Below are 24,853 nucleotides of genomic sequence, written 5' to 3'. Positions count from 1 at the left end.
AGGGGGGTTAGACCGACCTGTCCTGTTGCTTGTGGGGTCTGCCAGGCCAGCCCCCCATTCAGCTTCAGCAGGGATTTTAACCTTCTGTCTCTGTCCCTTTTTGTTCCCTTCCACTTGCAGGAGAAGTCCAGTGGCCGCACTGCCCATTACAAGCTGACCTCCACAGTGATGCTGTGGCTGCAGACCAATAAAACTGGCTCTGGTACCATGAACCTGGGGGGGAGCCTCACCAGACAGGTATGGCTGTGTCCTGCAGGGTGCTGGCAGAACCAGGCAGCCCTTCCCTCACTTCCACACCCAGCAGCCTCAGTGAGGCACAAAAGCATTGGTTTTGTGAGGTGTTGTATAAACATCTCTTCTCCTGCTGTTCTGCAGCCCAGTGAAATGGTGAATGCAGTATGCAATTACCAGAAAGCCCCTTGAACTGTGCTTGACACAGTGGAGCTTGCAATTAAAAATACAGAACGTTCAACAGGAGTTCAGACTTGCTTGTAAATCTCAGTTTGTCCTTTGGTATTCCTGAGTTTTATACTTCCATGCGTGTTGCAGATATTTTTATCTGTAAGATTTGCCCACTTTCTCACTGGAAGATTCCAATAGGATTGTAAAAGTACAGGATGACCTCTTTTCTTATGTCTCTCTTTTAAAAGCCAGCAAAACCACTGTGAACAAACCTGTGTTTTGCACTGACTGTAGGATTTTTTAAGGACATCAATTATACAGTATCTTCCTTTAGTGTTTTCTTCCTGCAGTACCAGGACACTGATTTTAAAAAATCTCCTTAAAAAATAAGATAAATCTGTCCTAAACATTTGGGTGTTTTGTGCCAGCATTAATTACTTTGACTGCCTCCCGAGAGCTGGTTTGCAGCAGGAAGGTGCCAGACTGGCTGATCTCAGCAGTGCTGCTGGGTCCCTGACAGGCAGCATCTCCTGAACTGGACTTCCTTGGATGAAGCTGCTCCTGCCCCACCACCTGCCAAAGGCTTCTGTCTCCCTGCTGATGAATTGGGGTTGCTTTGGGCTGTGGAAGTCAGTGACTCGAGCAGAGTAATAAACTCTGGAGGACAGGAGGCACATTGTAAGGTCATGAGTGACTGGAGAGATTGGCAGCAGCTGAAACTCCTTTATGAGCCTTCCCAGGGCAGGCTGGGGCTTTCCATACAAAGGACAATGCAGACTCTGTTAAAAACCTCATGGTTTTGTACAGGTTTGAGCCAGGTGAAGGCAAGGAGGGTCTGGGATTGCAGAGAGGGACTGAAATTGGGTTAGTCTTGCACAGCTTGCCCCAGCCTGGGTGATTTTTCTTTCCACGTTGTTGACCTTGAAGAAGCTGATGGAAAAGCAACTGAAGGAAAAAGGCATCTGGAGACAGTTTTGAGCCTTTTTTTTTTTTGACTCTTTTTGCAGTAATTACACCCGAGTTATGGTGACCCGGACAAATATTTAATCACAGGCCTTGCTAATCCTGTAAATCAGAGCTGTGAAGTGCAGGCCAAGGGCTTGACTCTGGCCATGGCCTCTGGAGCCTGAGCTGTGCCAAGGAAAACAAGGGCCTGTGGAGAATGGGTGTCCTCAGTACACCTTGGCCTGGGCTGCTGGGCCTTGTTTGGTTTGACTTTCCCTCTCAAAGCTTCGGTGGGGAGATTCATGCTTCTGTCATCATTTTAAGAGCAGAACATTGGATTCAGATGTGGTGCATTAAGCCAGGGCCTGGTTCCAATGTCAGTAACGGCGCAGCAGCGCCGGGGTGAGGATGCACAGCTCCTGCACAAACAGGGCAACCTGGGGGGCACATCCCAGCAGAAATCTGCAGTCTGCACTCTGCCTCGAGGTGTTCTGTGTGAGGAGGAGCTGTTTGTCCCCAGCTGGAAATTTACCTGCAGCTGGACTAAACTCCTGAGTGCAAAAGCTTGGACTTTGCCCAAATCCAGTTTGCCACATCACCCAAGGGACTGCAAGTTTTATTTCAACTCTTTTGATCAGCCCTTTATACAGCCTGCAGCAAACTGAGCCACCAGAACGTGGTTTTAGTTACCTCTTGGATGGCATGTTACAGTTTCACCTTGGCAATATCAGTAATATTTTGAAAAAACTTGGTACGTGGTAAATTTACATGGTTTTGGTCAACTCAGCATTTGAGCTACTTGACCACCTTTGATCCTAAAATGAGAGTAGCAGATGTCCTCGTGTTTGAGAGGAAGCTTTTGAAGTGTTCACAAGCTCGGTCATATCCTGGCTTACAAGCTGATGGCAGAGCAGCCTCGCAGTGCTTGCAGAGGGAAGTCTGCTGAGAGCCACTGCTGTGAAACCAGCTTGGCCTCGTAGCTGCAAGGGGGGTATTTTGTGAGTGCTGATGGAGTGATTAACTTGGTGGCCAGGAACAGGCCAAAGGAACGGCTCAGGGAATGCCACGTGGTGCAGCTGAGCTTGGAGCTGGAATAAGGGTCTGGGAATGGCTGGTCTGTGCAGTCACTTCCAGGAGGTGAGAGATTGTTGCCCTGCACCCGGCACAAACAGGGGCTTTTTGTTGCCTTTCTCGAGACCATTTGGAAAAACTCTGCCTTTCTTGAATATCCCCAGCCTTGGTCCTGCAAGGCTCCACTTGGGCTGTTCCTGAATGCTGCACTGAATTTTTGAGAATGATTTTTTTCCTCTCTCTTCAAGACACTGTGTTTGTTACTGTGGCTGCTCCTGGATCCCTGGCAGTGTCCAAGGCCAGGCTGGACGGGGCTTGGAGCAACCTGGGACAGTGGAAGGTGTCGCAGGGGTGGGACTGGATGAGCTTTGATCCTTCCAACCCAAACCATTCCAGGATTCTGGGATTCTCTTGGAGTGTTCCTACAGCTGCCTTGGGGCCATGTGGTGGTACCTCCTGGGTCGATGCTGCTCAAAGGTCACATCCCTGGCCTGTGTCTATTTTATTTCATACACTGGCAGTTGACATCTCTCTTCCAGTGCCTTGAACTACTTTTCCTTGGTTTTTCCAGTGCAGTTTTTCATCTGCTACAGTATGAGTTGTCTCTGTTTCTAGGAGGAAACAAACATTTTACATTTGTGAGTGGACAGAGTAAGGAAAGGGATTCAGCCTTTATACATAGAGGATTCAGCCTGTTTTAGGAAGCTGAAAACTCCCCTTGGTGTAGCTTTAATTTACTTCACCTGGCGGATTTTGGAATTTCAGGTTTTTGCTTTATCAGTTCAATTACAGAATTCCAGATTCTGTCCTGATCCAGTAGAGAAGTGGGTGTATAAACACACACAGGAGTGTGCAACACAGACCCCTGTGTGTTGTCACATCCACTCCTTTATATGATTTATCTGTTTGCATAATTGCTTTATGTATGTGCAGGTATTAACTTACCCTGAGAGGATGAGATCGATTCTTAGCCAGCTCCAGGCACACAGGATCCATGGATTGTAATTCTGCCCTGAAAACTTAGGGAGAGTTAAAGCTGGACACTTCATTAGGTCCTGGCTGCAGCAGTGCCTCTGTAGGGCAGAGACTCTCCCTTGCCCAGTTTGGCTGTAATTTTTAGGAACAAATGTTGTTCTCCATAAATACTGCCAGAGAGGACGCAGAGAGCAAGACTTGCAGGGAAATGAAACGTGCCAGCAGCTTTTCAATTACCTTGCACGTTCTCTGGGGACTGCAGGTACCTCCCACCCCTCCTGATTGAAGCCAGATGTTTGGCAGATGATTTCCCTGGCAGATTTCGGGGTCCTGTCCCCTTTGTGTACACTGGAATCGCTTGTGTCGTTCACCATGGCTCCGAAGGGCTTTGGCTGCATTTTGAGCTTTCATTAGGCTGCACTTTTATTTAAGGTAAGAGCAGCTGTGTGATCCTGTTTCACTTCATGCAAAGGAGATGTAAAGGCTCCCCATTTCCTGGCAAACAGTCAGCACTGCACTTTGCTGGATGGGCTTCTGCAGCCCCCTCCTCCCAAGCAGGACGAGCAGGTGCCTTCCTGAGCTGTCCTCGTGCACAAAGAACCTGTGTGTGGGTTTCCTGAGCCAGGATGAGCCCTGAGGAAGTGAGTTTGCTGAGAAAGAAGTTGGCTCCAAACCTACAGTTTATTTATATTTGGAGATGTGGGAAGGGGAGGATGTAAAGTCATAGGGAAGTGAGGCCTGAGATTTGGGATTAAAGTAGCACAGACATGCTGATTTTTGAACTTGGAACACTCTCTAGTGAGGGCAGGAGGTTTTGCAGAGCTGGATGAAGGCTGGGCTGTGCAAACTGAGCAGTCCCTGCGAGCAGGAAGAGCTGCCCTGGGATCTGCTGCTGCTCAGTGAAACCTCAGCAGAGCCATTGTGCCATTTATCATCACAGGGAAATCCCTGTGCAGGGCAGTTAGGAAACTCATCCCTTTCCTTCAGGGCAGCTTTCATGGAAAGGCCCATCCCACCGACTTCCAGATGTTGTAGCTTTGGTTTTCCACCAGTGGGATCTTCTTGTGATCTTGGAGCTCCCCCTCAGCTCCTGGAGTCTCTCTCATCACCAGCTGAGCAGTGTTTGGGTGCAGGCACAGCAGGGATGTGCTGACAGGGGTTGTCTAGGGAATTATTTCTGCCTCACTTTCCTGTCATGAGGGTGGGGAGGCCCTGGCACCTCTCAGGCTGCCCAGAGCAGCTGTGGCTGCCCCTGGGTCCCTGGAAGTGTCCAAGGCCAGGCTGGGACAGTGGAAGGTGTCCCTGCCCACAGCAGGGGTGGAATGGGATGGGCTTTGAGGTCCCACATGGATTTCACAGAGGTTCAGTTCTGTAATAGTTTAGAAAAAAGGAGCAGAGGAGTTGAGGAGGTCTGGGAAGTGGCAGGTAAAGGTCATGTAGCATCCCCAGGTTTGCCCATGGTTATGGCTGGAGAGTTTGGCAGAGGAAATGGGATGTGTTTGGTTCCATTGATGAGAGCAAATCTCCGTGAAGGGATGGGGTCAGTTCTGAGCAAGCCCTGCAGAGATCACAACCTCCATTTATCTGGTTATAGTTTGAAATAAGTGCTGGAGAGACAGGCCAAATTTTGCCTTACTGATATCCAAAAAATTCCACATATTTTCCACCTGGAGCCTTCAGCCTGCTCACTGCTTTGGGAGCCCTTGGCACACGTTGCTGTTTGTGTTTCATTAAAGGGATTTTCACTTTGCTCCGTGGCCAGAGCAGCTGTGAGTGTTGTTGGCTTTTCAGAGCAAAATGGAGGATGAGTTCCCTTCTACCTTCCCTGGTATTTTCAGACACTTTCATGATGAAACAAAGTGTTTATCCAGCTTAAATATCTCTCTTGGTATTATTCGTCCAAATAACGTTTACAGAAAGCCCAGACAGCTGCTTTATTCCGTGCAGAAAACATCCAAAGTGACCAGCCAGCCCTCGAGATATCCCAGAGGAGTGAGTTTCCCTGTGAGTCAGACTTGGAGCAGATGGCTGGGGGAGCCAGGCAGGGGAGCCAGGCCCTGGATCTGCCACGGGAGAGCCGGGACTGGGCCGGGACTGGGCTGGGACTGGGCCGGGACTGGGCTGGGACTTGGCTCAGCCTGGGGTTTGGCTGAGCCCAGCAGGCAGGTGGGGAGTGACATTGGGGAGATGAGCTGCTCCTTAACATCAACCTATAGAGGGAATTTCCTCTTGAAGCAAACCAACCCCTTTATTTAAGCAGCAAAAGTCCTGCTGCTGCTTGAGCCTGTGCAGTGCCAGCCACCGGAAGGAACCTTTAAAAACCCCAACAACTCAACAAAACCCAACTGTTTGTAGGACATGGCTGATCCTGACTCTGCACTCCATTAAACAGCCTCTCGTAACATCTGGCCTTCCAGAGCACATAAAAATGTTTTCCTTCTGGCAGCAGTTTTTATGGAGATGTAATAATACACGTTTTTCAAAAAAAATTAATTCTATTTTCAGATTCTGCTTCTTACCATGGAGCTGGGCCTGTCCAGGTGTGGAGGAGGCACAGCAGGGAGCCTGTGGCAGTAACTGCCCCACTGCCAGCTCCCAGATGCCCCAGATTTGGGCAATTTGCTGATGGTTCCCAAACTGCCCATAGTGTGTGTGTGTGTTTGTGTAGTTGAGAAATTACACTGTCCCTGCACTGCAGCTGGATCCCTTCTCCAGGCAGCATGTCTCCACTCCATGTAAACAGTCTAAAGGCACAATTAAATGTCCTGCTGCTCTTTCTCCCCCTCTTCCAGGTTATCTTTTGCCTTCGGGGGTTCAACTAAATTACACGCTTCCCCAAGCCTGTTACAGACTTGGCTTATTAGCAGAAACCTGTAGCTGGCCCAGATTTTTAAACTCTGCCCTGAGGGAGGGATAGGAACAGATGGATAAGAGAATTCAGTGGGATTAGTAAAACCCTTTGAAGACTGTTCTTCCCACTACATTTGCCTTCCAGTTTTGTTTTCATGCTGCCTCAGCAAATCTTGCTGAGGTTCCTGGGTCTGATGTTCGTTGTTCAACAGCTTGGCTGTGTCTTGGCCACAATTTTCACCTCAAGAACTGGGGAAGATGGACTTTCTCTTAGCACAGACCATGGAGGGCCATGGCATGGATGTTCCCATGAGGCAAAGTCAGATGGAATCAAGCGTTGCAGCTGCAGTTCAGCTCCCAGTTCTGATATTGGGGTGAAAGATCTCACCTGGCTCAGGGACCTGTGTCCTGTTCACTGAGGGCACTGGGCTCTTTGTCCACTTGAGTTGTTCCAGCTCTGAATTTCTCCTGCAGAAGACCCTTGGCTGTCCCTCAGTGGGGAGGCAGTGGCTGTTGTGGGCTCTATCTGAGCAGGGGTTGTTTTGATTCCTGGTTTTTATTCCACCACATCTCCGTTACCAACATGTGCCCGTGGCAAGTGCTGGCAGTCCCTCGCCGTGTTCTCCTCTGTTTGCACACTGGAGGAGCTGGTGAGACCCTTCCCCCACCACTCCTGGACACTGCCCTGGGATTCCTGTGACAGATGGATCTGTGCTTTCCTTTGCAGATGGAGAAGGACGAGACTGTGAGTGACTCCTCTCCGCACATAGCCAATATCGGGCGCTTGGTAGAGGTGAGTGAGGTTCTTCTGCCCACATTTGGCCCCATCCTTCAGAATTTTGTTGCTTTCTCTTTACAAACAACTTTTTCATTGCTGTTGTTGCTCGGTGTGTGATGGCTCAGTGCTCTCCTTCCATCACTTCCAGCTGTTTGTGGGTACAAAGCCACCCCTCTGCCCTTGGTGTTGTGTCAGCTCTGCAGTGACCTTCTGGGAGATGGGTGTCCCTTTCCTGAGCACTAATTAACAACTTCCCACCCTTCTGCAGCCACTTGTGGGGAGAATTATTTCAAGTCAGGTTGCTACACACCACTGTCCCTTGGACTGAAAGTTCACTGTGTGTCAAGTGCTTATGGAGTCCCCTGGGATTGGGTTTAGTGTTGGATTTTGTGGCAGCTGCTCAGAAGGTGCAGCACCACTTTGCTGTTTCACTGCTCTGTCCTGAGTGAAGGTGTTCCACATTTCCTTGATGGTTATAACCAAGAAAGGAGGAAATTCTCAACTGTGATGCATTTTTAAGGGAACTGGGAAATTAAAGAAAGGCAGCTGCTACTTTTTTGATCCCTTTTTAAAGTTTTTTGCTTGAGTGAAAGCAACGTAACAAAAAAAAGCTGCTTTGTTACAAGATCTCTCACAGAGCTCTGTCCTGGAGCTTTAAGGAACGAGTCAAAAACCCAAAGTCACCCCTCAGCACAGAACTGTGGACTGTTGGTTATCCTGAAGGACTGACTTGGCACTTGGAGTCTGTCCAGTGCACGGGCAGGTTGGGGCGAGAGGCGTTTTCCTTCTCAGCAGAACGTGCAATGCTGGGGAGAAGCTGCCCTCTCGTGGTGCAGAGAGGTCCCCGAGCCTGGAGAGATGGGCTGGGAGGAGGGAGCAGGGACAAAGCCTTTGACAGGGGCAGAGAGGCTGGGTCCCTGTGGGTTTGGGGGAATCTGAGTGCTGCGGGTGCTCCGGGTGTTGTGGTCACAGGTGCTGCACCATCCCTGCCAGCAGCTGAGGTGACTAAAGAGCTGCTGTCTTACTTTTTTTTCCCAGGACATGGAAAACAAAATCAGAAGTACACTGAATGAGATTTATTTTGGAAAAACAAAGGACATCGTTAATGGGCTGAGGTAAGGGAGCTGCAGTGGGTGGGGGACCCTTCCCATCCCTGTGGTGCCACCCCAGCCTTGAGCTGCTTTTGTTTTCCCTCCCTGTGCTTTGGGACAGGATTTGCTGTGTGGAGTTCAGGGAATTCTTTTACTGCAGAAACCTGAAGCAATGTTTTAATCCCTTGTTCCCTCACAGGGAGTGAAACAGCCCGACTAACACTTGTACTTCCAGATTATTTTTCATTAGTTTTATTCTTCACAGTCCTGCAAGCTGCACTTGAATTCTGTCTTCTCTTTCTGCTACCCTTAAAAACAGTCCCAGAATTAAGTCATGACATGAGTGGTTTGTGGTATTTAGACTTTGATTTAAATTCTGTTGTTCTCTCAATACCACTGGTCAAAATGCAGTGTATGAGAAGAGATTAAATTCCCTCTGCCTTTGTGGAGGGAAACTGTGCAGTGCTTTTCAGCCCCTGCTCATTCCTGGGCAGGAATTGGACATGGAAATCCCAAGCTGGTAATTCTGATGCTCACAGAGGAAAGCACAGAACTGTGATGCCAAATCACTTCACTGTAAAGTGCAGAGAGACCTCCCAGCACAGTGGGGTAATGTAGAATAACCAAAGGGCACAAATAAATGCTCTGCTCTTCTCTCACACACTGAGATGTGGAAGAAGAGAGAAAAATGTGTTCATTAAATATTTGTTCTGCCACAAGCCCAGCTCAGAACAGCCTCAGTTTCCTTTGTGCTGAGCAGGGTTTAGCCAGGAAGCATTTATTAACCTCAGAGGGAATCTGTAATAGAGTCTTTCTCTTGTGAGCATTGCCTTGAGCCGTTGTGGTTGAATCTCTGCTGTCTCCCCATCCCTCAGTCTCAGTCCCGGCCCTGTGGGCAGCTCCTGATGGAAACACCCGGCTCCTCCAGCCTTTCCCTGCTCCTTCTCACCTGTGTGTGTCCCCTTCTCCTCCCTGGTGGCTCTCAGAGCCCCAGCTCTGTGTTACTGAGCTCTTCTGACTGTTCTTTTCCCTGTTTGCTCCCTGGTTTCCCACTGCTCTCTGTAGATCTATCGATGCTATTCCCGACAACCAAAAGTATAAGCAGTTGCAGAGGGAACTTTCTCAAGTGTTGACCCAGCGCCAGATCTACATCCAGCCTGATAACTAAACCAGTCCAGGTACCCTCGCTGCCTGTGAGGTGTGAGCCAGCACTAAACCAGGACTCACCAGCCCAGCCCCTGCATGGTAACCGGGAAGAACTAACCCCTAATCCCGCAGGCGGAGCGGCCCCGGCGCCGCCCGGTCAGCCCCGGGCTCCTCCTCGCTGCGGCCTCTGAACGCTGCGGTTCTTGTTTCAGCTGGTGGCTCCTCCCCCGTGGAAACCTCACGCTCGGAACTGTGGCAGGATTTACCACTTTGCACTCTGGCTTGGGAGCAGGAAAGGGGCCCGTGGTCCCGTGCCTGGAGTGGTGTTGGATTGGGCTGATCCGATCCAGAAGCCCCGGGACTCTGTCCCATGGGCACCGGCAGTTTCTTACACCTGTGGTACACCACTTCCATGAAGAAATTCCCTGTAATCCCAGTGTCCTCCCTGCAGAATGAAATCTTGGGAGTCTCACAGTTTGGAAAACAAAAATGACTGGTACTTCCCATGACTTCAGAGTAAACGTGTGCTCGCCCACACGCCCGTCCCCACGGGCCTGGTGGATTTTGAATTTCCTTGGAGCTTGAAACCCAGTCCTGCTCAAGCTCACTCAAACATTCCCAGCCTCCACTTGCTTGTGCTCTGCACAGCCTCCAAGGGGATTTGTTGCTGTGCTCTCGTTTGCTCTGGAGCTCTGAGTGTCAAGGGCGCACGGCAGTGACTAACCCCGAGCCAGCCTAACCTTCCACTCCAGTTCTAACGAGTTACAGATGTTTTTTCAAACCCATTCAGCTGACAAATAGTTGTCAGCTACTGTTGATAGTGGCCAAGAATCGCTGCAGCCTGTGACAAATGCAAATATAAATGTGTATGTTCTTATTAAAGCAGCAGAAGTCTCCAGAGGCAAGAGAATGGAAATACTGTTATAAAAATGGTAGGAAAATCACCACCACAAAGAGCAGCCTTGTTTACAGGAGACAGCAACCAGGGAAAATAAGGTCGCTCTGAATCACAGAATCCCAGACTGGTTTGGGTTGGAAGGGCCCTTAAAGCTCATCCAATTCCAACCCCCTGCCACGGGCAGGGAGATCTTCCACTATCCCAGGTACTGTAAAGGCTGGGAAATGTGGTTTAGGTGGGGAGAAATCCTACCCAGCTGCATCCTTCCACCTCTCTGTGGTAGCCACTCTGGAAGAGTCTGGTTCTTGATAGAACCCATTCTATCAATTTATTTAAGAGGGGCCTTTCTAAAAGTGGAAATTACTTACTGTCTCATTGAAATCAGAGGTTCCTCCACAGGCAGCTCCCAGGGCACCGAACTCAGGTGATTCCTGAAAGGTGGAGCTTTTGCTGTGTATTGCAGACAAAGGGAAGCCCTGCAATAACCTTGTGACAGTACCTCTGCTCTTCTTCCGCTGCTTTGATCCCTCATTCCTTAGGGAAGGTACAAAAAAAGGCAAATTGGACACCAGAACCTCTGGCTGCTTTTCCCACCGGTGCAAAGGCCGGCGGGAGGTTCCGAGGCGAGCCTGGGTGAACAGTCTGCAGAAGGGTCAGAGCTCCCTAGCCCGGCCCTTCTCCTGGCTGGGGCTGGGTTTTCTCTGGGGCAGCAGGAGCACCTAACCCCTTTGCTGTGGGATGCTGGGCTTCTTCCAGTCTGTAACACAAAATGTTGGGAATCTCCCTCCGGCAGCCTGAGCGGAGCTGGGGGGGAAGCCTTTGGTGCCATCCTTGCCAGAGTGAGTTTTGCTTTGTGTTCTCACTGAGTGTTCACGTTGCCTTCTGCTTCCCGGGGTCCAGCAGGCAGAGCTGAGCCTGGCCTGAGGGGCTTCTCCTTCCTCCTGACTCCCAGGACTGTTCCCAACCCTTCCCTCCCCTGCGCCGCCTCTGACCCGCCTTTCCTTCTTCCCCGCAGGTCTGTGCAGACTTTTGCAGACAAATCAAAACAAGAAGCTCTTAAAAACGACCTGGTGGAGGCTTTGAAGAGAAAGCAGCAAAGTTAAAGTCCTGTCCGTGCTAACCAGCCATGCCATGCACTCGTTAGATTCCTTTCGTAGAGAATCATCCCCCGCCCTTTTCTGTTCGTCACGTCACGATTTGCATCCAATACTCTCCATGCAACGCCATCCTCTCCCCATGAATAAAGCTGTACAAACTTTTTCAGTCTCTGAGGCCTACTTTGCACCACATTTTACTATCGAGACCTTAGGCTATGTTTCTGTAGAAGTCCATGTATTATTTTTTCTTCCCCCCCTCTCCCACCCTCCCCCATTTATATGCATCACCACGGATCATTGTTTGTCTTTTCCTCCCTCACCCCCTCCTGCCTTTTGTTACATTGGTGTAAAAAATGTAAAACAAAAATTTATTAAATACTGTGGTGTGTGAAAGAGGAAGAACTGGAAAAACAAAAAAAAAAAAGAAAAATAATCTATTCCACGTGTGTTTGGGGGCTGGGCACAGGGGCTGGCTGGAGGGAGGGAAGAGAGGGTGTTCCTTGGGGTTGTACGATGCTGAGTAACCCAGATGTGCAGGAGATGGTGATTTGGAGACCTGCTGAAAGTTCTGCTCTTCTATAGCCTGGTTCCAAGGCGCTTTTCTGTCAATTTTTATGGAATGCAAAAGGGGTTTTTGTTTTGATTTTTTGTTTTTTTTGTAAAGCTTAAATTGAATCTACATCTGATACTTGAGCCTCCATACTAAAAAATGGAAAAAAAAAAAAAAGAAAAAAAAAAGACTAAAACAATAAAAACAAAAAAAATCCCAGGAAGAAGTGTGTGTGTGGTTGTGTCCTCCTTGTTTCTCTTTCCTTCCTTGCAGGGTTACTTGGGGTTTGTTGCCTGTCCCACATCCAGAAGCGTTTGTCTGGAAGGGGGTGTGATGTCCCACTGCTGCTTGGACCCGTGTCACTCATGGTCCAGCTGCCCTTACGAGCTGCTGGAATTGATGCCCCAGGCATCCAGCAGACGTGGAAGGGGTGCATTCAGGGGAGAGGGCACAGTCCAGCTCTGCTGGGTGTGCTACAAAGTGGGGCACCTGTGTGTCCAGCCCTGGGCAGAGGGGCTGTGCTGGGCTGGGTGGTTCCTCCCATCGGTGCTGACCCAAAAGCTCCTGCCCTGGTCCCTGTGTCACCTGTGACCCTCCCCAGCGTCGCCTCCTGAGCCCTCGGTGGGCAGAGGAAGCTGGCACAGCTTTGGGTTCCCTCCCTGCTCCAGGCTTTGGTTGTACCAAACCCAATCCTGGCAAAACTGGGGAAGCACATAAAGATCTGCTGGGCTCTTCCTGCCCCTGGCTCTCTGGGAATTGCCCTCTGTGTGGCCCTCTGCAAGTGGGGGCTGTTGGCATTAACGCTGATTGATTAATTAACGTGCTCTAATTTTGCTCTTGTAACGTGACCTGTGTCCCACCCAGACTCCTGCTCGTGGCCAGAGTTCACCCGGAGCCTGTGGAAGGTGCTGGAGCTCCTGTGGGATACAGGCTGGGAAAGGACAGTGCCCTGGGATCCCCCAGGGAACACTCTGGGATTTGGTTGCTGTCTCACGGTTCTGCCCCAAGTCAAGCCTCTTTTGAAGCTGGAGCTGAGTTCTGGAGCCTGGGAGGGGGAGGCTCCTGCTGAGGTTCTCAGTTACCCTCTCCCTCAGGGCTGGTTGTTTCTGCTCAGCCTTTTCTGGTTGAACATTGGCCTCTGCAAACTCCTGAAGGCAGGGACAGGGCTGCAGTGATGACCTGGAGCCAGGCGAACCTCAGGGAGAGCCTCAGGAATTTCCGGCCACCCCCGAGACTGCTGCAGGTGTGTAACCTCCTGCTCCTGCCCTGCCTGAGTAAAGTCAGAGTCAATCAACTTCGTACCTAACTCGTGCTTGGGGTACACCTATGGGGACACACTGTGTGTGATAAATATATACATATATATATATATATATATAAATGTGTGTGTGTGTGCTCTCCTCCTTATGGCACAGGTTCTTTGTCGAGGTTTAAGAAAAGCCAGTATGTGACAGTAATTTAGGGTTGTGAGTGGCAGAGATGAGGGCTTTGCTCATGGTTTGGATTAGTACTGGGTATGAATTGTTCTACAATTCCTAGGGAAAGACAGGAGAGGAAATCCTGCTGCCTTCAGGATGAGGTGAGCAGCTGCTTTGCCTGGAGGGGCAGAATGGTGAATTAATCCAGTAAAAACCCACTCACTTGGTCCAAGGGGCTCAGAGGGACTGAAAAATACTTTTCCTTTCTGGAAACAGCTGGCTCAGTCCCAAGCACTGGCCCAACTTGTGTTTCAGTGAACCTGCTGGTGCAGCTTGGGCACTGAGCAGTCAGAATCCCATTTCTTGTGAGATCCAGGCTGAGCTGGGTAACCACAGATTGCTGTCCTTGGTGTGAGGACAAAGCAGTGACTTCCTTGGGAAGGACAAATGTCATGGACTGGCTGAGGAATCATAAATTAATGATAAGGGTGCTAAAGCCAAAAGGAACACGATGTTGGATATCAGAAGGGAGCTAGAAAGGGGAAAGAGAGGCAAAAGGAAGAGCTGATAGCAACTGCAGGAAAAGGAAAGCTCTTGTTTTCACAAAGACAAGCTGTGATAGCTCTTCCTGAAGTGTCTCCAAGCTTTGGTTGGTTTTCCTCGTTTTCCCAGGGAGATTGAGCTGCTCATCCCCAGCAGGAAGAGCTCAGCACCCGGGAGGGAGCCTGGCTACACCTCTGCTCTGTCCTGCTGGAGACACGGCTTTTCCCAGACCACCCCTGCTTCCCATCCTTCCCTGGTCAAGGAGTGCAGGGCCCTGAGAAGGGGCTAAACTCATCAAGTTGAGGATAAATTCATCAAGGAGAGACAGCAGGAACCGAAAACCAGAGTGAGCAGAGAGGCAGCTCTTTGGCTGGGGAACAGCAATGGAGCAACTTCCCCAAGGAATCTGTGCAATTAAAACATGGGTGAGGCAAAAAATGAGAAGTCAGAGAAATGGGACTGTGAGACTCATTAGGAAAGAGGCAGGAGCTGCCAGGTAAAGCAGCAAAGTGAAACCCAGGCAGGCAGGTGGGGAAGGACGTGTTTTATAGACGGGTGAGCCACGCTAATTAAAATAGGTGTGGACTGAACACTTTGGTTCTGCTGCTCCTTCCCCACTGGATCCAGCCCTGGGTGGAAGGAGCTGAGTGGGGAGTTGTGAGGCCACAGTGGTGCTCATGTCTGTGGCAGGTCCGTCATCCCTGTCCCCTCCCCACTCAGGCTCTTCCCACATTTTTCAGCACCAAGGAAGCTCCAGATCACCCTCGGGAGTCGCAGCAGCGACTGGGCTCAGCTGTGGGGCACCAGAGCAGCAAAGAGCAACTGAGGTATCCAAAAATTCCCTTTTATCCTGAAAGCATCTTTGGTATCAAAGAGGCACGAGGTGTCCCAGAAGCATCCTGTGCCATCGCCTTGGCAGCACAACGCGTCACCCACGGGCTCGGGGCCTCTCCTCCCAGGAGCCACCAGGATGGAGGGGCCGGTTTGCCCGGCCCTAGGGCCACCTTCCTCCGGTGCATCCCCCTCCTGCAATCCCTGCAGGGCAGGGCCCTCTGTCAGCTCTCCGGGCTCTCATCCTGCTCCCTGAGGAGGGCATCCCTCTCCTCGAGGGTTCCGGGCCGTCCTTTCCGATACTCCAGGAACTGGAAGGAGATCTGGGGAGAGGTCAAGGCTCTGCACGCTCACAGGGAGGGTCTCTGCATGCACTGGGTGCCACCACCCAGAGGAAAGGGTTTGTGCCAGGAGAGGTGGGAACGGGACAAGGAGCTCAATGCAAACCAGGGGCTGAGGCACTTCCCAGCTGGTGCAACACCACAAATCACCCACGGAGCAGCATCACCCCAGCCCTCCTGCCTGTCCCTGCCTGTCCCACTCCCTGCAAGGCCCTGCTGGCAGGATGGGATCCCATCCCAGGGGAAAGGATACAACCACGTCGAGGGCCAGGACGCCCAGGCTGCCCACGAGCCAGGGCAGGTGGTGCAGGACGTAGTCACCCCGGCCCTGGCCCGGCTCCGGGTTCTTCAGGAGGACACTGAGGCCATACAGGGAATTCCCCAGCATCACCAGGGCAAAGAGGAAGTAGGAGACCCCGCTGGTGGATTTCCTCTTGTACTGGGAAAAGAGGGAGAGGAGAGGAGCCTGGCTGCAGCCAATCTCCGTACAAAGTGATATTAATCATCCTCTCCCCCAGCATTAAAAAAAGAGAAGAAAAGAGGTGGTGACTCAATGCTGAGAGTCTTTTGGTTCCCCTTTGGCTTGTAAATAAGACAAAATGAAAGCCCCACCCTCAAAGTATTGGTAGGTTAAGGGGGGGGGGTGGAGAATAAATACAGAGAAATAGTGGAATGGAATGATGGGAGATGGGGCGTGGGACCTCTGAGCAGAGAGAAGGAGAACCCCCTCCGAGGAGAAAGGAGAATCCCCCAGGGAAAAAGGAGAACCCCCAAGGAGAAAGGAGACCTTCCCAGAGGAGAAAGGAGAACCCCCCAAGGAGAATCTCCCAGGGAGAAAGGAGAATCCCCCCCCCCAAGGAGAAAGGAGACCCCCCCCCCGAGGAGAAAGGAGACCCCCCCCGAGGAGAAAGGAGAATCCCCCACCCCGAGGAGAAAGGAGAATCCTCCACCCCGAGGAGAAAGGAGAACCCCCCCAGCCCCCTTCGAGTGCCAGGTGAGGAGCCCCGGGGTCCCAGGCTGGGCACTCACGTTGGTGCAGATCTGGGGCACTCGGGAGCACAGGTAGAGCACGGAGGAGATGGAGCCGATGGTAAATCCAATGATTTCAGTCCTGGAGAAAGGCTGCAAGGCAGGGGTGGGGACAGGGACAAGGGGCTCAGAGCACCCAGCCTTGGCTGTGCCCAGCTCCCCCTCCCCTGACAGCCCGGAGATAATTACAGCTGATAATTGTATTTCACTTTGCCACAGGAAAATACCCAGTGCAGTCTGTTATCACAGGAATTGGGTTTATTTGCATTGCTTGGAAAGGTCCTTTTCTACTGCCAGTGCAAAACTATTTTGCAAACCTCCCTTTACTTTCAGCCAGCTGAGTTACCTTGCTGCACTCTCTTGCTTGTTTGATTTCCAGTAATATATATAAATGTGGATAATTGGAAAGAGAATTAAAGGGGAGAAGTCTTTCAAATTTCCCGAAAACAGCCTCTTAAAACCACATTTTTTACAGTATGTCCATCCTACGCAGCTACCTGAGATAAAGTCTGCTTGCAAACAGAGATGTGGGAAATGTGAGGTTTGCTGACTCTCGAGCAGGCTCACAGAAGTGCTTGAAGTCTGAAGTGAAAATGCCCTGAAATGTCTGAAATCCTGCAGCAAACTCTTCCTGAATTTTGGAGCAATCTCTGGAAAAGTTCTCTTTCCAGTGTCACCTTCCTAGACTGTAACAGTCTCCTGGAAGGTTGGTCCTAAAATAGGAATAACCCCCAACCCCAAAACGCATTGTGGGGTCCAGGGTGGTTTTCTGGCATCACAGCACCCAACAGGACATCCCCACACAGATCTCTATCCCATCTCCCAGGTTCAGGAATTGGCTCACCTTTGATCCAAGCTCATCCCCAGGAGCTGACAGCAGAGACCTTCCTTTGATGGTTCCTGGATCCTCGGTGCTGGCACTGCCCAGGAGGGAGAGGCTGGACAGGGACCCCACGGAGAGGAACACAAAGGCTGCGTTGATGGGAGCAGGGACTGCAGGGAGTCAGACAGAGCCTGATGAGGGAGAACCCAGCAACCCCCAACAGCCCCGGGGGTGCCAGGACCCCCTCGGGGTGAAGAAACCTCCAAACTCTCCCTTATCTCACCAAGGGACTGAGCAACCTCTGAACTTTCCCTTATCTCACCAAGGGATGGGCAGTGGCTGCTGTGGGTGAGTGATGTGATTTATCTCCCAGTGATGTGGCCAATTTGTACCTTATCAGGGAGGAAACTGCTCCTATCTCAGTTTCTTCGGGTTTAGGGCTCTTAAAAATCATCCCCTCTGGAAGATTTCACTGTCTTAACTCACGATGGCCACTCTCAAATCCCTGCCACAGCAAGCTCTGCTGTGGCTTATTTATTAGTAGTAGTTTATTATTTTTCAGTCATTTTTTAGTGATTATATTCAGCAAAGAAGCTCTCCAGCTTAACAAAACTACGTATCTGATGGGTCAAATATCAACTAATAATAGTGGCTAATAACTTTACATGTCTTTACCAAGTCAATTATCTGTGTTTGGGGTTCAGCAGTGCTGGAAAAGGGATTTTCTCTGTTTTCTCTGGCTGTTTAAACCCTGCAAGAGCTGCTCAGGTTCCCTTTTCACTGCAGTTGAACAGACAGGAACTTCCCTGTCAAGCCTGGAGCACTGACCCCAAAACAGTTGAAAACTTCCCCATTTGCTTCCCAGCACTGCCTGAGTCAGGAGTTCTGTGGTTCCCAGCTCCCAGATGGATTTATTTCCCAGGATTTATTTATTTCTGTGTCCAGTGAGGTTGGGGGGGGGAGTATTTTCAGCCTGGACACCATGGGGGGTTTGTAGGGTCTGCAGAAGCCTCAGGCCCAGCCAGTTGTTGGCTTTGGCTCTCCTAAGGGCTCAAATTACCCAAGGAGAAAAAAAAACCCAGCAAGCAGTAAGAGGCATCTAATAACTGGAATCTCCCCAGGCTCCCAGTGCCCCCTGGAGTCTCCCCCTCCCTGTTCCCAGTGCCAAGGGGAGCAGAGACCCCGGCCCTGCCCCAACTCACACGCTCTGCCCCCGCTCTTCACCCGGTAGTAGCAGTAGAGGGAGAGCATCCCCAGGTCTGCCAGCACGTAGTAAATGGCTGTGTACACCTGCGGGAGGGGACACGCTGGGCACACCCGAAGGGACCTGCCCGGGGGCTGGGATGGTCCCACAGGGATGCTCCCTCCTCTCCCGGGGTCCCTGGGGGAGAAGGGAGTGTCCTGGGGTGGAGAAGGGAACAACCCCAGCGAGAAAGAAAGGAGTAACCCGGGGGGTGAAGAAGGGAGCATCCCTGGGGGAGAAGGGAACAACCCCAGAGGGGAAAGAGGGAACATCCTTGGGAGAGAAAGGACCACACCCGGGGGTGAAAAGGGAGCAACCCCAGGAGGAGCATTTCTTGGGGGGAAAGAGGGAGCATCCCGGGCAGTTTGGGTCTCTGGCTCCCAGTGCTGGATAAAGCAGCTCCCAGCCCCTCCCTCCTCCTTGGAGCTGGGGCGTTTGAGAGCCAGCCCGGCCCCGGTACCTGCAGGGGCAGCTGATCAGCCAGGAAGGAACCGATGAGGTTGAGGAGGTCTCCGCCCAGCCACCCCAGCAGGAAATAGATGGAGAGAGCCTGGTCCATGATGCCCGTTCTGCAGGCCTGGTAAAACTGCCTGCAGAGCATTGGGCAGAGGCACAAACATCACCCTCAGCTGGTTCAGCGCTACCTGGGAGCCATCCCCAGGCTTCCTGTAGATCCCAAAGCAGTCGGGGGAGGAGAAGCAAGGCCACATGCTCCCCTGACCCCAGCTGGAACTCCAGAGCCCCACTGCTGCTCACCGGGCGCCCTGTGGGAGGAGCAGGGAGGATGATCCCAGCTGCAGGATCCTCCCCTCTTGGTTGCGAAAGAGCCGTGACCCCTCACGTGCCCCTCTGCCACCCTTGTGTCAGCACTTCCAAGCACCCCAGGGCTCCTGGGGACATTCCTTCTGCAGGATGACCTGTCCTGCTGGCCCTGCACGTGCCTTACGTGGGACATTCCGGCTGCCGGGCACAGCAACAGCACCACGGCCGCCAGCAAGGCTCTGGGGCTGTGCTGCCGGCTCCCCTCACCCGAAACCTGCCAAGCCCTCGCTGCTTTTGCCGGGGGGATTTAATAACTCTGGCACCTTGTGCTGGCAGGTCGGGCTGGGCCGTCCCCCGGGAAGGGCTGGCCGGGATCTGGGGGCGATACTGCGGGATTTGGGAGCGATACCCAGGGATCTGGGAGCGGTACCCCAGGGATCTGGGAGCGGTACCCCAGGGATCTGGGAGCGGTACTCACGGGAAGGCTGCAGCGATGAAGCAGCCGATGGAGCCCAGCCCCAGGACGACGCTGGCGACATCCCAGCCGTCCTGGGCACACTCGTTGAACACATCCATGATCCAGCGGGAGCCATTGGGGCAGTCGGAGAGATTCCCGAAGGGGAGACCCCTCCAGCGCCGCGCAGCCATGGAACCGCTGGGATAACGCTGGGGAGAAGGGAATAATATAGAAAAAAATTATTAACACTGGGGAAAGATAGATCTGTGTGAGGGACAGGGCTGGGGCTCCTCCGGGAGCTGGCTCCTGTTGGAAAAATGGATCGTTAGTGGATAATACACCTTTATTGGCTTCGGGTTTGCATCCGGTGGGAAATGCGGGCAGCCCGGCAGGGTTTGGCCTCAGAGGAGAAACAGAAGGAATGAAAGAAGAAGAAATAAAGAAGAAATAAGAAGGGGAAAAAGGAGGAAAAGAAGGGAGGGAAGAGGAAAAAAAAACAAAAAAAAAGGAAAAAAGAAAAGGCAAAGAAGAAAAAATAAAAGGAAAAAAGAAAATGGAAGGGGGAAAGAAGAAAAAAGAAGAAAGAAGAAAAAGAAAAAAGAGAGAAGAAAGGGGAGAAGAAGAGAAGGAGAGGAAGAAGAAGAATAAATGAAGAAGAAGAGAATGAGAAGAAGAAATTAAGAAGAAAAGAAGAAGAAGAAAAGAAGAGGAAGAAAAGAAAAGAAGAAGAAAAAAGGAGAAGAAAAAAGGTGGGGGCGGGGAGGGGAGAGAATAAACAAAAGAAGCCGAAATCCAGCCCAACCTGTCCTCGCAGCAGCGGCACTCACCTCCTCACCGACGCGGTTCGGAATTTGACTTTATTTTTCCTTGGAAACCCCCTCTTTTTGAAACTTGGGCTGTTTTTCTTTGCAAATCCACAACTCCTCAGACACCCGCCGGGTTTCCTTCGCCGCTGTCCCAACTCCTGCCCGGTTTCCTCCGCTGTTCTCCCAAATCCTGCCGGGTTTCTTTTAACGCTGTCCCAAATCCTGCCGGGTCTCCTCTGCCGCCTCAGGCGCTTTCTCAGGAAGCTGCCGGAAACCAGCAGTTTTCCACGACCCCGCGGCGGGAAATCAGCGAGCCTTTTCACAAAGTCGCTGCTTTTCCACACACTCCCTATGGGTTCCCGGCGCTGCCTTTCCCAAAGCCGCCGCTTTTTCCCGAGCTCGGGGCGCTCGGCGCCGGCCCCGCCGCGTGTGGGGCCGGGCGGGGCGCGGGGCGGGCCGAGGCCGCGCAGGCGCGATGGCGGCGCGGGCGGCGATGGCGGCGCGGGCGGCCGGCGGGGCCCGGCCCGCCGTGGTGCTGGGCACGATGGAGATGGGCCGGCGCGCCGGGCCCGAGGCGAGCGCCGAGCTGCTCCGCGCCTTCCTGCGCCGCCAATACCGCCTCCTCGACACCGCCTTCATGTACGCGGGCGGCGAGTCCGAGCGCATCCTGGGCACGCTGCTGGCCGGCGGCACCGAGCCCGGTACGGCCGCGGAGGGTGGGCTGCAGCTGGGGGAAAGGGGCTGGCTTGGGGCTCGTGTCTGAGGAGAGGGGGCTGCCCTGAGGAGAGGGGTCCGCTTTGGGAGGCTGACGCTGTCCTTGAGGAGGAGGGACTTAGCGAGGACTCGTTCCGTGAAGAGAGCGGTCTTTCCTGAGTAGAAGGGACTTGCTGAGAACCGTGCCCTGAGGAGAGGGCTCTTCCCTTAGAAGGGTCTTCCCTGAGGAGAGGGTCTTGTCTCTTCTGCCAGGTTGACAGTCCTTGAGGAGAAAGGACTTGGCCAGGACTCGTCCCCTGAAGAGCAGGGTTTCCCTGTTAGGCTAAATGCCCTCCCTGAGAAGAGACTTCCCTGAGGAGATGGGACTTCCCTGGGGAACGAGAAGGGTGTTTCCTGCTAGGCTGAGACAGTCCTTGAGGAGAAGGGAAGTGCCTCAGGACTCGTGCTCTGAGAAGAGGTGTCTGCCCTGAGGAGAAGGGTCTCCTCTGCCAGGCTGACTCTGTCCCTGAGGACAAGAGGGCAAGGACCTTCCCCAGGGTGCATTCCCTGAGGAGAGGGATCCTCCCTGCCACGCTGACTCCCTCCTTGAGGAAAAGGGACTTGCCCCAGGCTCATCCCCTTAGGATAAGGGTTGTCCCTGCCAGGCTGATGCCATGCCTGAGGAGAAGGGACCCCCCTATTAGTGCTGACCCCCAGACCTTGAGGAGCAGACCTTCCCTGTCTGGGGCAGACCCCCAGTCCCTGCAGAGAGGAGCCTCGCCTGCTAGGCTGATGTGATTCCTGAGGAGAGGCACCTTCCCTGGAACACCTCAAACACTTGGGTTATGTGCCTTATCCCCATTCCCCTCCTCAAGGTGGAAACGTCCTTGCTCATTCCTTCTCTCTCTGCCAGTGGAAGTGGCCACCAAGGCCAACCCATGGGATGGGAAGACGCTGAAGCCGGAGAGCGTGCGCTCCCAGCTGGACACATCCCTGGAGAGGCTGCAGAGGAAGAGTGTGGAGCTCTTCTACCTCCACGCTCCCGACCATGGGACCCCGGTGGAGGAGACCCTGCGTGCCTGCAATGAGCTGCACAAAGAGGTAAAGTGCAGAGTCCAAGCCTGGACAATCCTTGATTCCCTCCTTCCCACCACTTTTAATAATCCAGGGCTGCTTGTTGTGCCCATCTGCAGCACTGGGTTTGTGCAGCTGTGGCAAGAGGAGACAGAGCCCAGGGCAAAGCCAAGCAGCCACTGCTCTTTGTGTGCTCACGTGGTGCACTTTGTTCCCAAGAGCTCTTGGAAGCATTGGAACATCTGAACTTTGTTTCCAGCCCTGTTAATCCTAACCTGTCTGGGTTAGAATTAGTGCTGGGAATGGGTGAAGAACTCCTGAGTTTCGTTTATCTACTTATGTCATTTAAACTAGAAGATGTGAATTCCAAATGAACAGAAAACGGGAAATATTTTTGTCAGGTCTTAATAATTCATAGTCTGTCAGAAAAGGTGGACAGGAATTAACCCTTCTGGACTAAAATTTAGTGACTGACTGTCCTTTTCACTGTACCCATCTGTGCTGTCTGGGTCCAGATGAACTTTCAAACAGTGGAACTGAATTCCCTTTCATTCCTCTGCAGGGAAAGTTTAAAGAGCTTGGCCTGTCAAACTATGCTGCGTGGGAGGTGGCAGAAATCTGCACCATCTGCAAGTACAACAACTGGGTGATGCCAACTGTGTACCAGGTGAGGGAGGGGGGAATCTTGGATTTGGGCTCCCCGAATATAGGACCAGCCCCCAGTGTGCCAGATATAAACACAGAGAAGGAATCTGCTGCATTTAGTCTGGGAAGTCACAGAATCACTGAGGTTGGAAAAGATCTCCAGTCCAAGCTGTGACCAATCCCCACCTTGGCACCCAGCCCAGAGCATTGAGTGCCACGTCCAGGAGTTCCTTGGACACCTCGAGGGATGGGGACTCCAAACCTCCCTGGGCAGCCCCTTCAATGACTGACCACTCTTTCAGTGAGGAAATTCAGGAAGCTGAGCGAGGTCGCTGCTCAGAAGCAGCTTGGTGTGTTCTTTGCTGGAGCCAGTGACTCCCCTGGCATGGAACTTAAATTATTTGCAGTCCTTCAGCGAGTCTGTTCCTAAGCAAATCATAACCTTGTGTGAGCTGAAGCTGCTCTCCCAGATGAGCATGGCCAGGGAAGGGTGGGAAAAGGTGGATGCTGTGCCCCGAGCTCTGTTCCAGGCTGTCTCCCACCCGGTGCAGGGAATGTACAACGCGACCACGCGCCAGGTGGAGGCCGAGCTGTTCCCCTGCCTGAGGCACTTTGGGCTGCGCTTCTACGCCTACAACCCGCTGGCAGGTACAGGGGGCAAGGGCAGGCTTTGGGACAAAACCCAGTGGAACAGGGGCTGTGCAGAGCTGGCCCATCCCTGAAGCTGCTGCTCCCTTCCTTTGCAGGAGGGCTGCTGACTGGCAAGTACAAGTACGAGGACAAAGACACGAGCCAGCCCACTGGGAGGTTTTTTGGGAATGACTGGGCTCAGGCCTACAGGGACAGGTATGTCCTGAGCTGACAGATGAGCAGGAATGGCTGCATTAAAAAAAACACTCTAATAGGCAGCTGAGAGGAAGCAGATTTGCCCAAAGTTTGGGATTATGTCAGCACACATGCTTGGGGCTGTGGTGTGTGACTGAGCTCTGCAGGGTGGTTTTTAGGCTAAGCTTCCTCACAGCTTCCAAGGGAGATTGCAGAAGTCCTCAGAGGCTACAAAGAGTTGTGTGACGCTTCCTGAAAGCCTTTTGATTGGAATATAGATGTACCACTGACTAGAGGTCCCAAGGACAATAACAATGATTTTTTTTTTTTTGCAGGTACTGGAAAAAACACAATTTTGAGGGAATTGCACTGGTAGAAAAAGCTCTAAAAGAGGCTTATGGCTCCACTGCACCCAGCCTGGCGTCCGCTGCACTGCGCTGGCTCTACAACCACTCCAAACTGCAGGTGAGAGCTTCACCTGGGCCCTGCTGCCAGCACTGGGCCCTGCTGCCAGCACTGGGCACTGCTGCCATGGCTCACAAACAGGGAAATTTCAGTGTCCTGTCTTTTCATCCTGTGGGATTGTGGTGTTCCAAAGTGGATACTGGTGTACAGACTCTGCCAGGCAGCGGGAGTGAGGCAGCTCGTTGCCTTTCCTCATGCTATCCCATGTGGTCAGAACTGGAAGATTTTAGGTGCCAGTTACTGGGGTCTTGGCTTCCCACGCACTCAGCTTCCCTGCAAGGAGAGAGGACTCACCCTTCATTGGACTAGGAAACTAATGCTTAACATTCCCCATCTCCCCTAAATGTTCCTGTAGCCCATCATAAAGTAGGACTTGGCAGCTTTTGAGGAGTTGGCATGACCTGAGGATGTCCAGGCCTAGTGAGCAGAACTTGTGGTGTCAGTTGCTTAATTGCTGATGTTCTTTAGTGGAAAGATGCTTCGTTTGGCCCACAGTGGCTTGGGAGGTGAGCTTCCTTTTGGGATCAGCACCACCTCCCATCTCTTTCCAGGGTTCTCTTGGAGATGCAGTGATCATCGGGATGTCCAACTTGGAGCAGCTGGAGCAGAACCTCAACTACAGCGAGGACGGTCCCCTGCTGCCGGCCGTGGTGCAGGCGTTCGACGAGGCCTGGAACTTGAGTGCACACGACTGCCCCAACTACTTCCGCTAGGGACGGCCTGGGACACCCGGCACAGGCTCTGGGAACTCGGGAGAGGTACTCCCCACCCTGCCCTCCCACCCACGTGTGGAGGGCTGGAGATTTTTCCTGAATCAACGAAGCTTTGTAGGATCCACACCCGTGCCTCAGTTGTTCCTCCCTCCCGGCCCCTCAGCTCTCCCAGCACACCCCGTGATTCAGGATGCAGCTGATCAGGAAAATGAACGCGTTAACGAGGTGAAGGCCCCTGTTCTGCTTTAATGTGAAATCTTAAGTAACTACATACAAGAATAAAACTTCTTTCTAATGCAGACCCCATCTCTGACCTGCACCTGGAACCTGGCATCTCTTTGGCAGCACTTGGGGCCTTTGAATCACAGAATTCCAGAATGGT

The 24,853-nt window shown here is 52.3% G+C and overlaps 3 protein-coding genes across 5 annotated transcripts in view; 2 read left to right on the top strand and 1 right to left on the bottom strand.

Annotated features, from left to right (window-relative positions):
• Positions 1-11,415, top strand: part of CAPZB (capping actin protein of muscle Z-line subunit beta) — a 56,709-nt gene extending 45,294 nt beyond the window's left edge. The window contains exons 6-10 of one of the 2 annotated variants that reach the window (XM_069034631.1): positions 121-237; positions 6,971-7,036; positions 8,060-8,136; positions 9,178-9,290; positions 11,172-11,258. In XM_069034631.1, coding sequence (XP_068890732.1) covers positions 121-237; positions 6,971-7,036; positions 8,060-8,136; positions 9,178-9,280 — 363 coding nt within the window. In that variant the 3' untranslated portion in view covers positions 9,281-9,290; positions 11,172-11,258. Of the gene's footprint in view, positions 1-120; positions 238-6,970; positions 7,037-8,059; positions 8,137-9,177; positions 9,291-11,171 lie in introns of both variants that reach the window. The other variant, XM_069034632.1, reaches the window with a different exon arrangement.
• A 132-nt stretch (positions 11,416-11,547) lies between these two features.
• On the bottom strand, positions 11,548-20,480 carry SLC66A1 (solute carrier family 66 member 1). Its single transcript, XM_069034630.1, has 8 exons — positions 20,078-20,480; positions 19,272-19,459; positions 18,492-18,621; positions 17,991-18,078; positions 16,810-16,958; positions 15,966-16,058; positions 15,190-15,375; positions 11,548-14,918 (listed from the first exon to the last, which is right to left on the bottom strand). The coding sequence occupies exons 2-8, from the start codon at positions 19,439-19,441 to the stop codon at positions 14,820-14,822; spliced, it is 915 nt and encodes a 304-aa protein (XP_068890731.1). The 5' UTR covers positions 19,442-19,459; positions 20,078-20,480; the 3' UTR covers positions 11,548-14,819.
• A 51-nt stretch (positions 20,481-20,531) lies between these two features.
• AKR7A2 (aldo-keto reductase family 7 member A2) lies at positions 20,532-24,770 on the top strand. Of its 2 annotated transcripts, XM_069035176.1 has the most exons (8): positions 20,532-20,757; positions 21,663-21,850; positions 22,386-22,490; positions 23,020-23,116; positions 23,215-23,314; positions 23,629-23,758; positions 24,310-24,516; positions 24,635-24,770. In XM_069035176.1, the coding sequence occupies exons 1-7, from the start codon at positions 20,532-20,534 to the stop codon at positions 24,469-24,471; spliced, it is 1,008 nt and encodes a 335-aa protein (XP_068891277.1). In that variant the 3' UTR covers positions 24,472-24,516; positions 24,635-24,770. The 2 variants fall into 2 exon arrangements, with proteins under 2 accessions (XP_068891277.1, XP_068891275.1); XM_069035174.1 differs by having other exon boundaries at positions 24,310-24,770.
• Positions 24,771-24,853: the final 83 nt, after the last annotated feature.

Source organism: Aphelocoma coerulescens, chromosome 21 (genome assembly GCF_041296385.1).
Source record: "Aphelocoma coerulescens isolate FSJ_1873_10779 chromosome 21, UR_Acoe_1.0, whole genome shotgun sequence".
Taxonomy (NCBI): Eukaryota; Metazoa; Chordata; class Aves; order Passeriformes; family Corvidae; genus Aphelocoma; species Aphelocoma coerulescens.
The sequence above is the reverse complement of the archived record's forward strand: the minus strand, read 5'-3'. Positions and strand labels throughout refer to the sequence as shown.

Excerpts from the sequence above, each read along its gene's own strand:
- SLC66A1 (XM_069034630.1), bottom strand. The coding sequence starts at position 19,441 with ATGGCTGCGCGGCGCTGGAGGGGTCTCCCCTTCGGGAATCTCTCCGAC. Across the intron at positions 18,079-18,491 it reads CTGATCAGCTGCCCCTGCAG|GTGTACACAGCCATTTACTA; the intron begins GTACCGGGGCCG and ends CCCCTCCCGCAG. Across the intron at positions 14,919-15,189 it reads TCCTGGCCCTCGACGTGGTT|ATCTCCTTCCAGTTCCTGGA; the intron begins GTATCCTTTCCC and ends ACCTCTCCCCAG.
- AKR7A2 (XM_069035176.1), top strand. The coding sequence starts at position 20,532 with ATGGCGGCGCGGGCGGCGATGGCGGCGCGGGCGGCCGGCGGGGCCCGG. Across the intron at positions 20,758-21,662 it reads GGCCGGCGGCACCGAGCCCG|TGGAAGTGGCCACCAAGGCC; the intron begins GTACGGCCGCGG and ends TCTCTCTGCCAG. Across the intron at positions 21,851-22,385 it reads GCAATGAGCTGCACAAAGAG|GGAAAGTTTAAAGAGCTTGG; the intron begins GTAAAGTGCAGA and ends ATTCCTCTGCAG.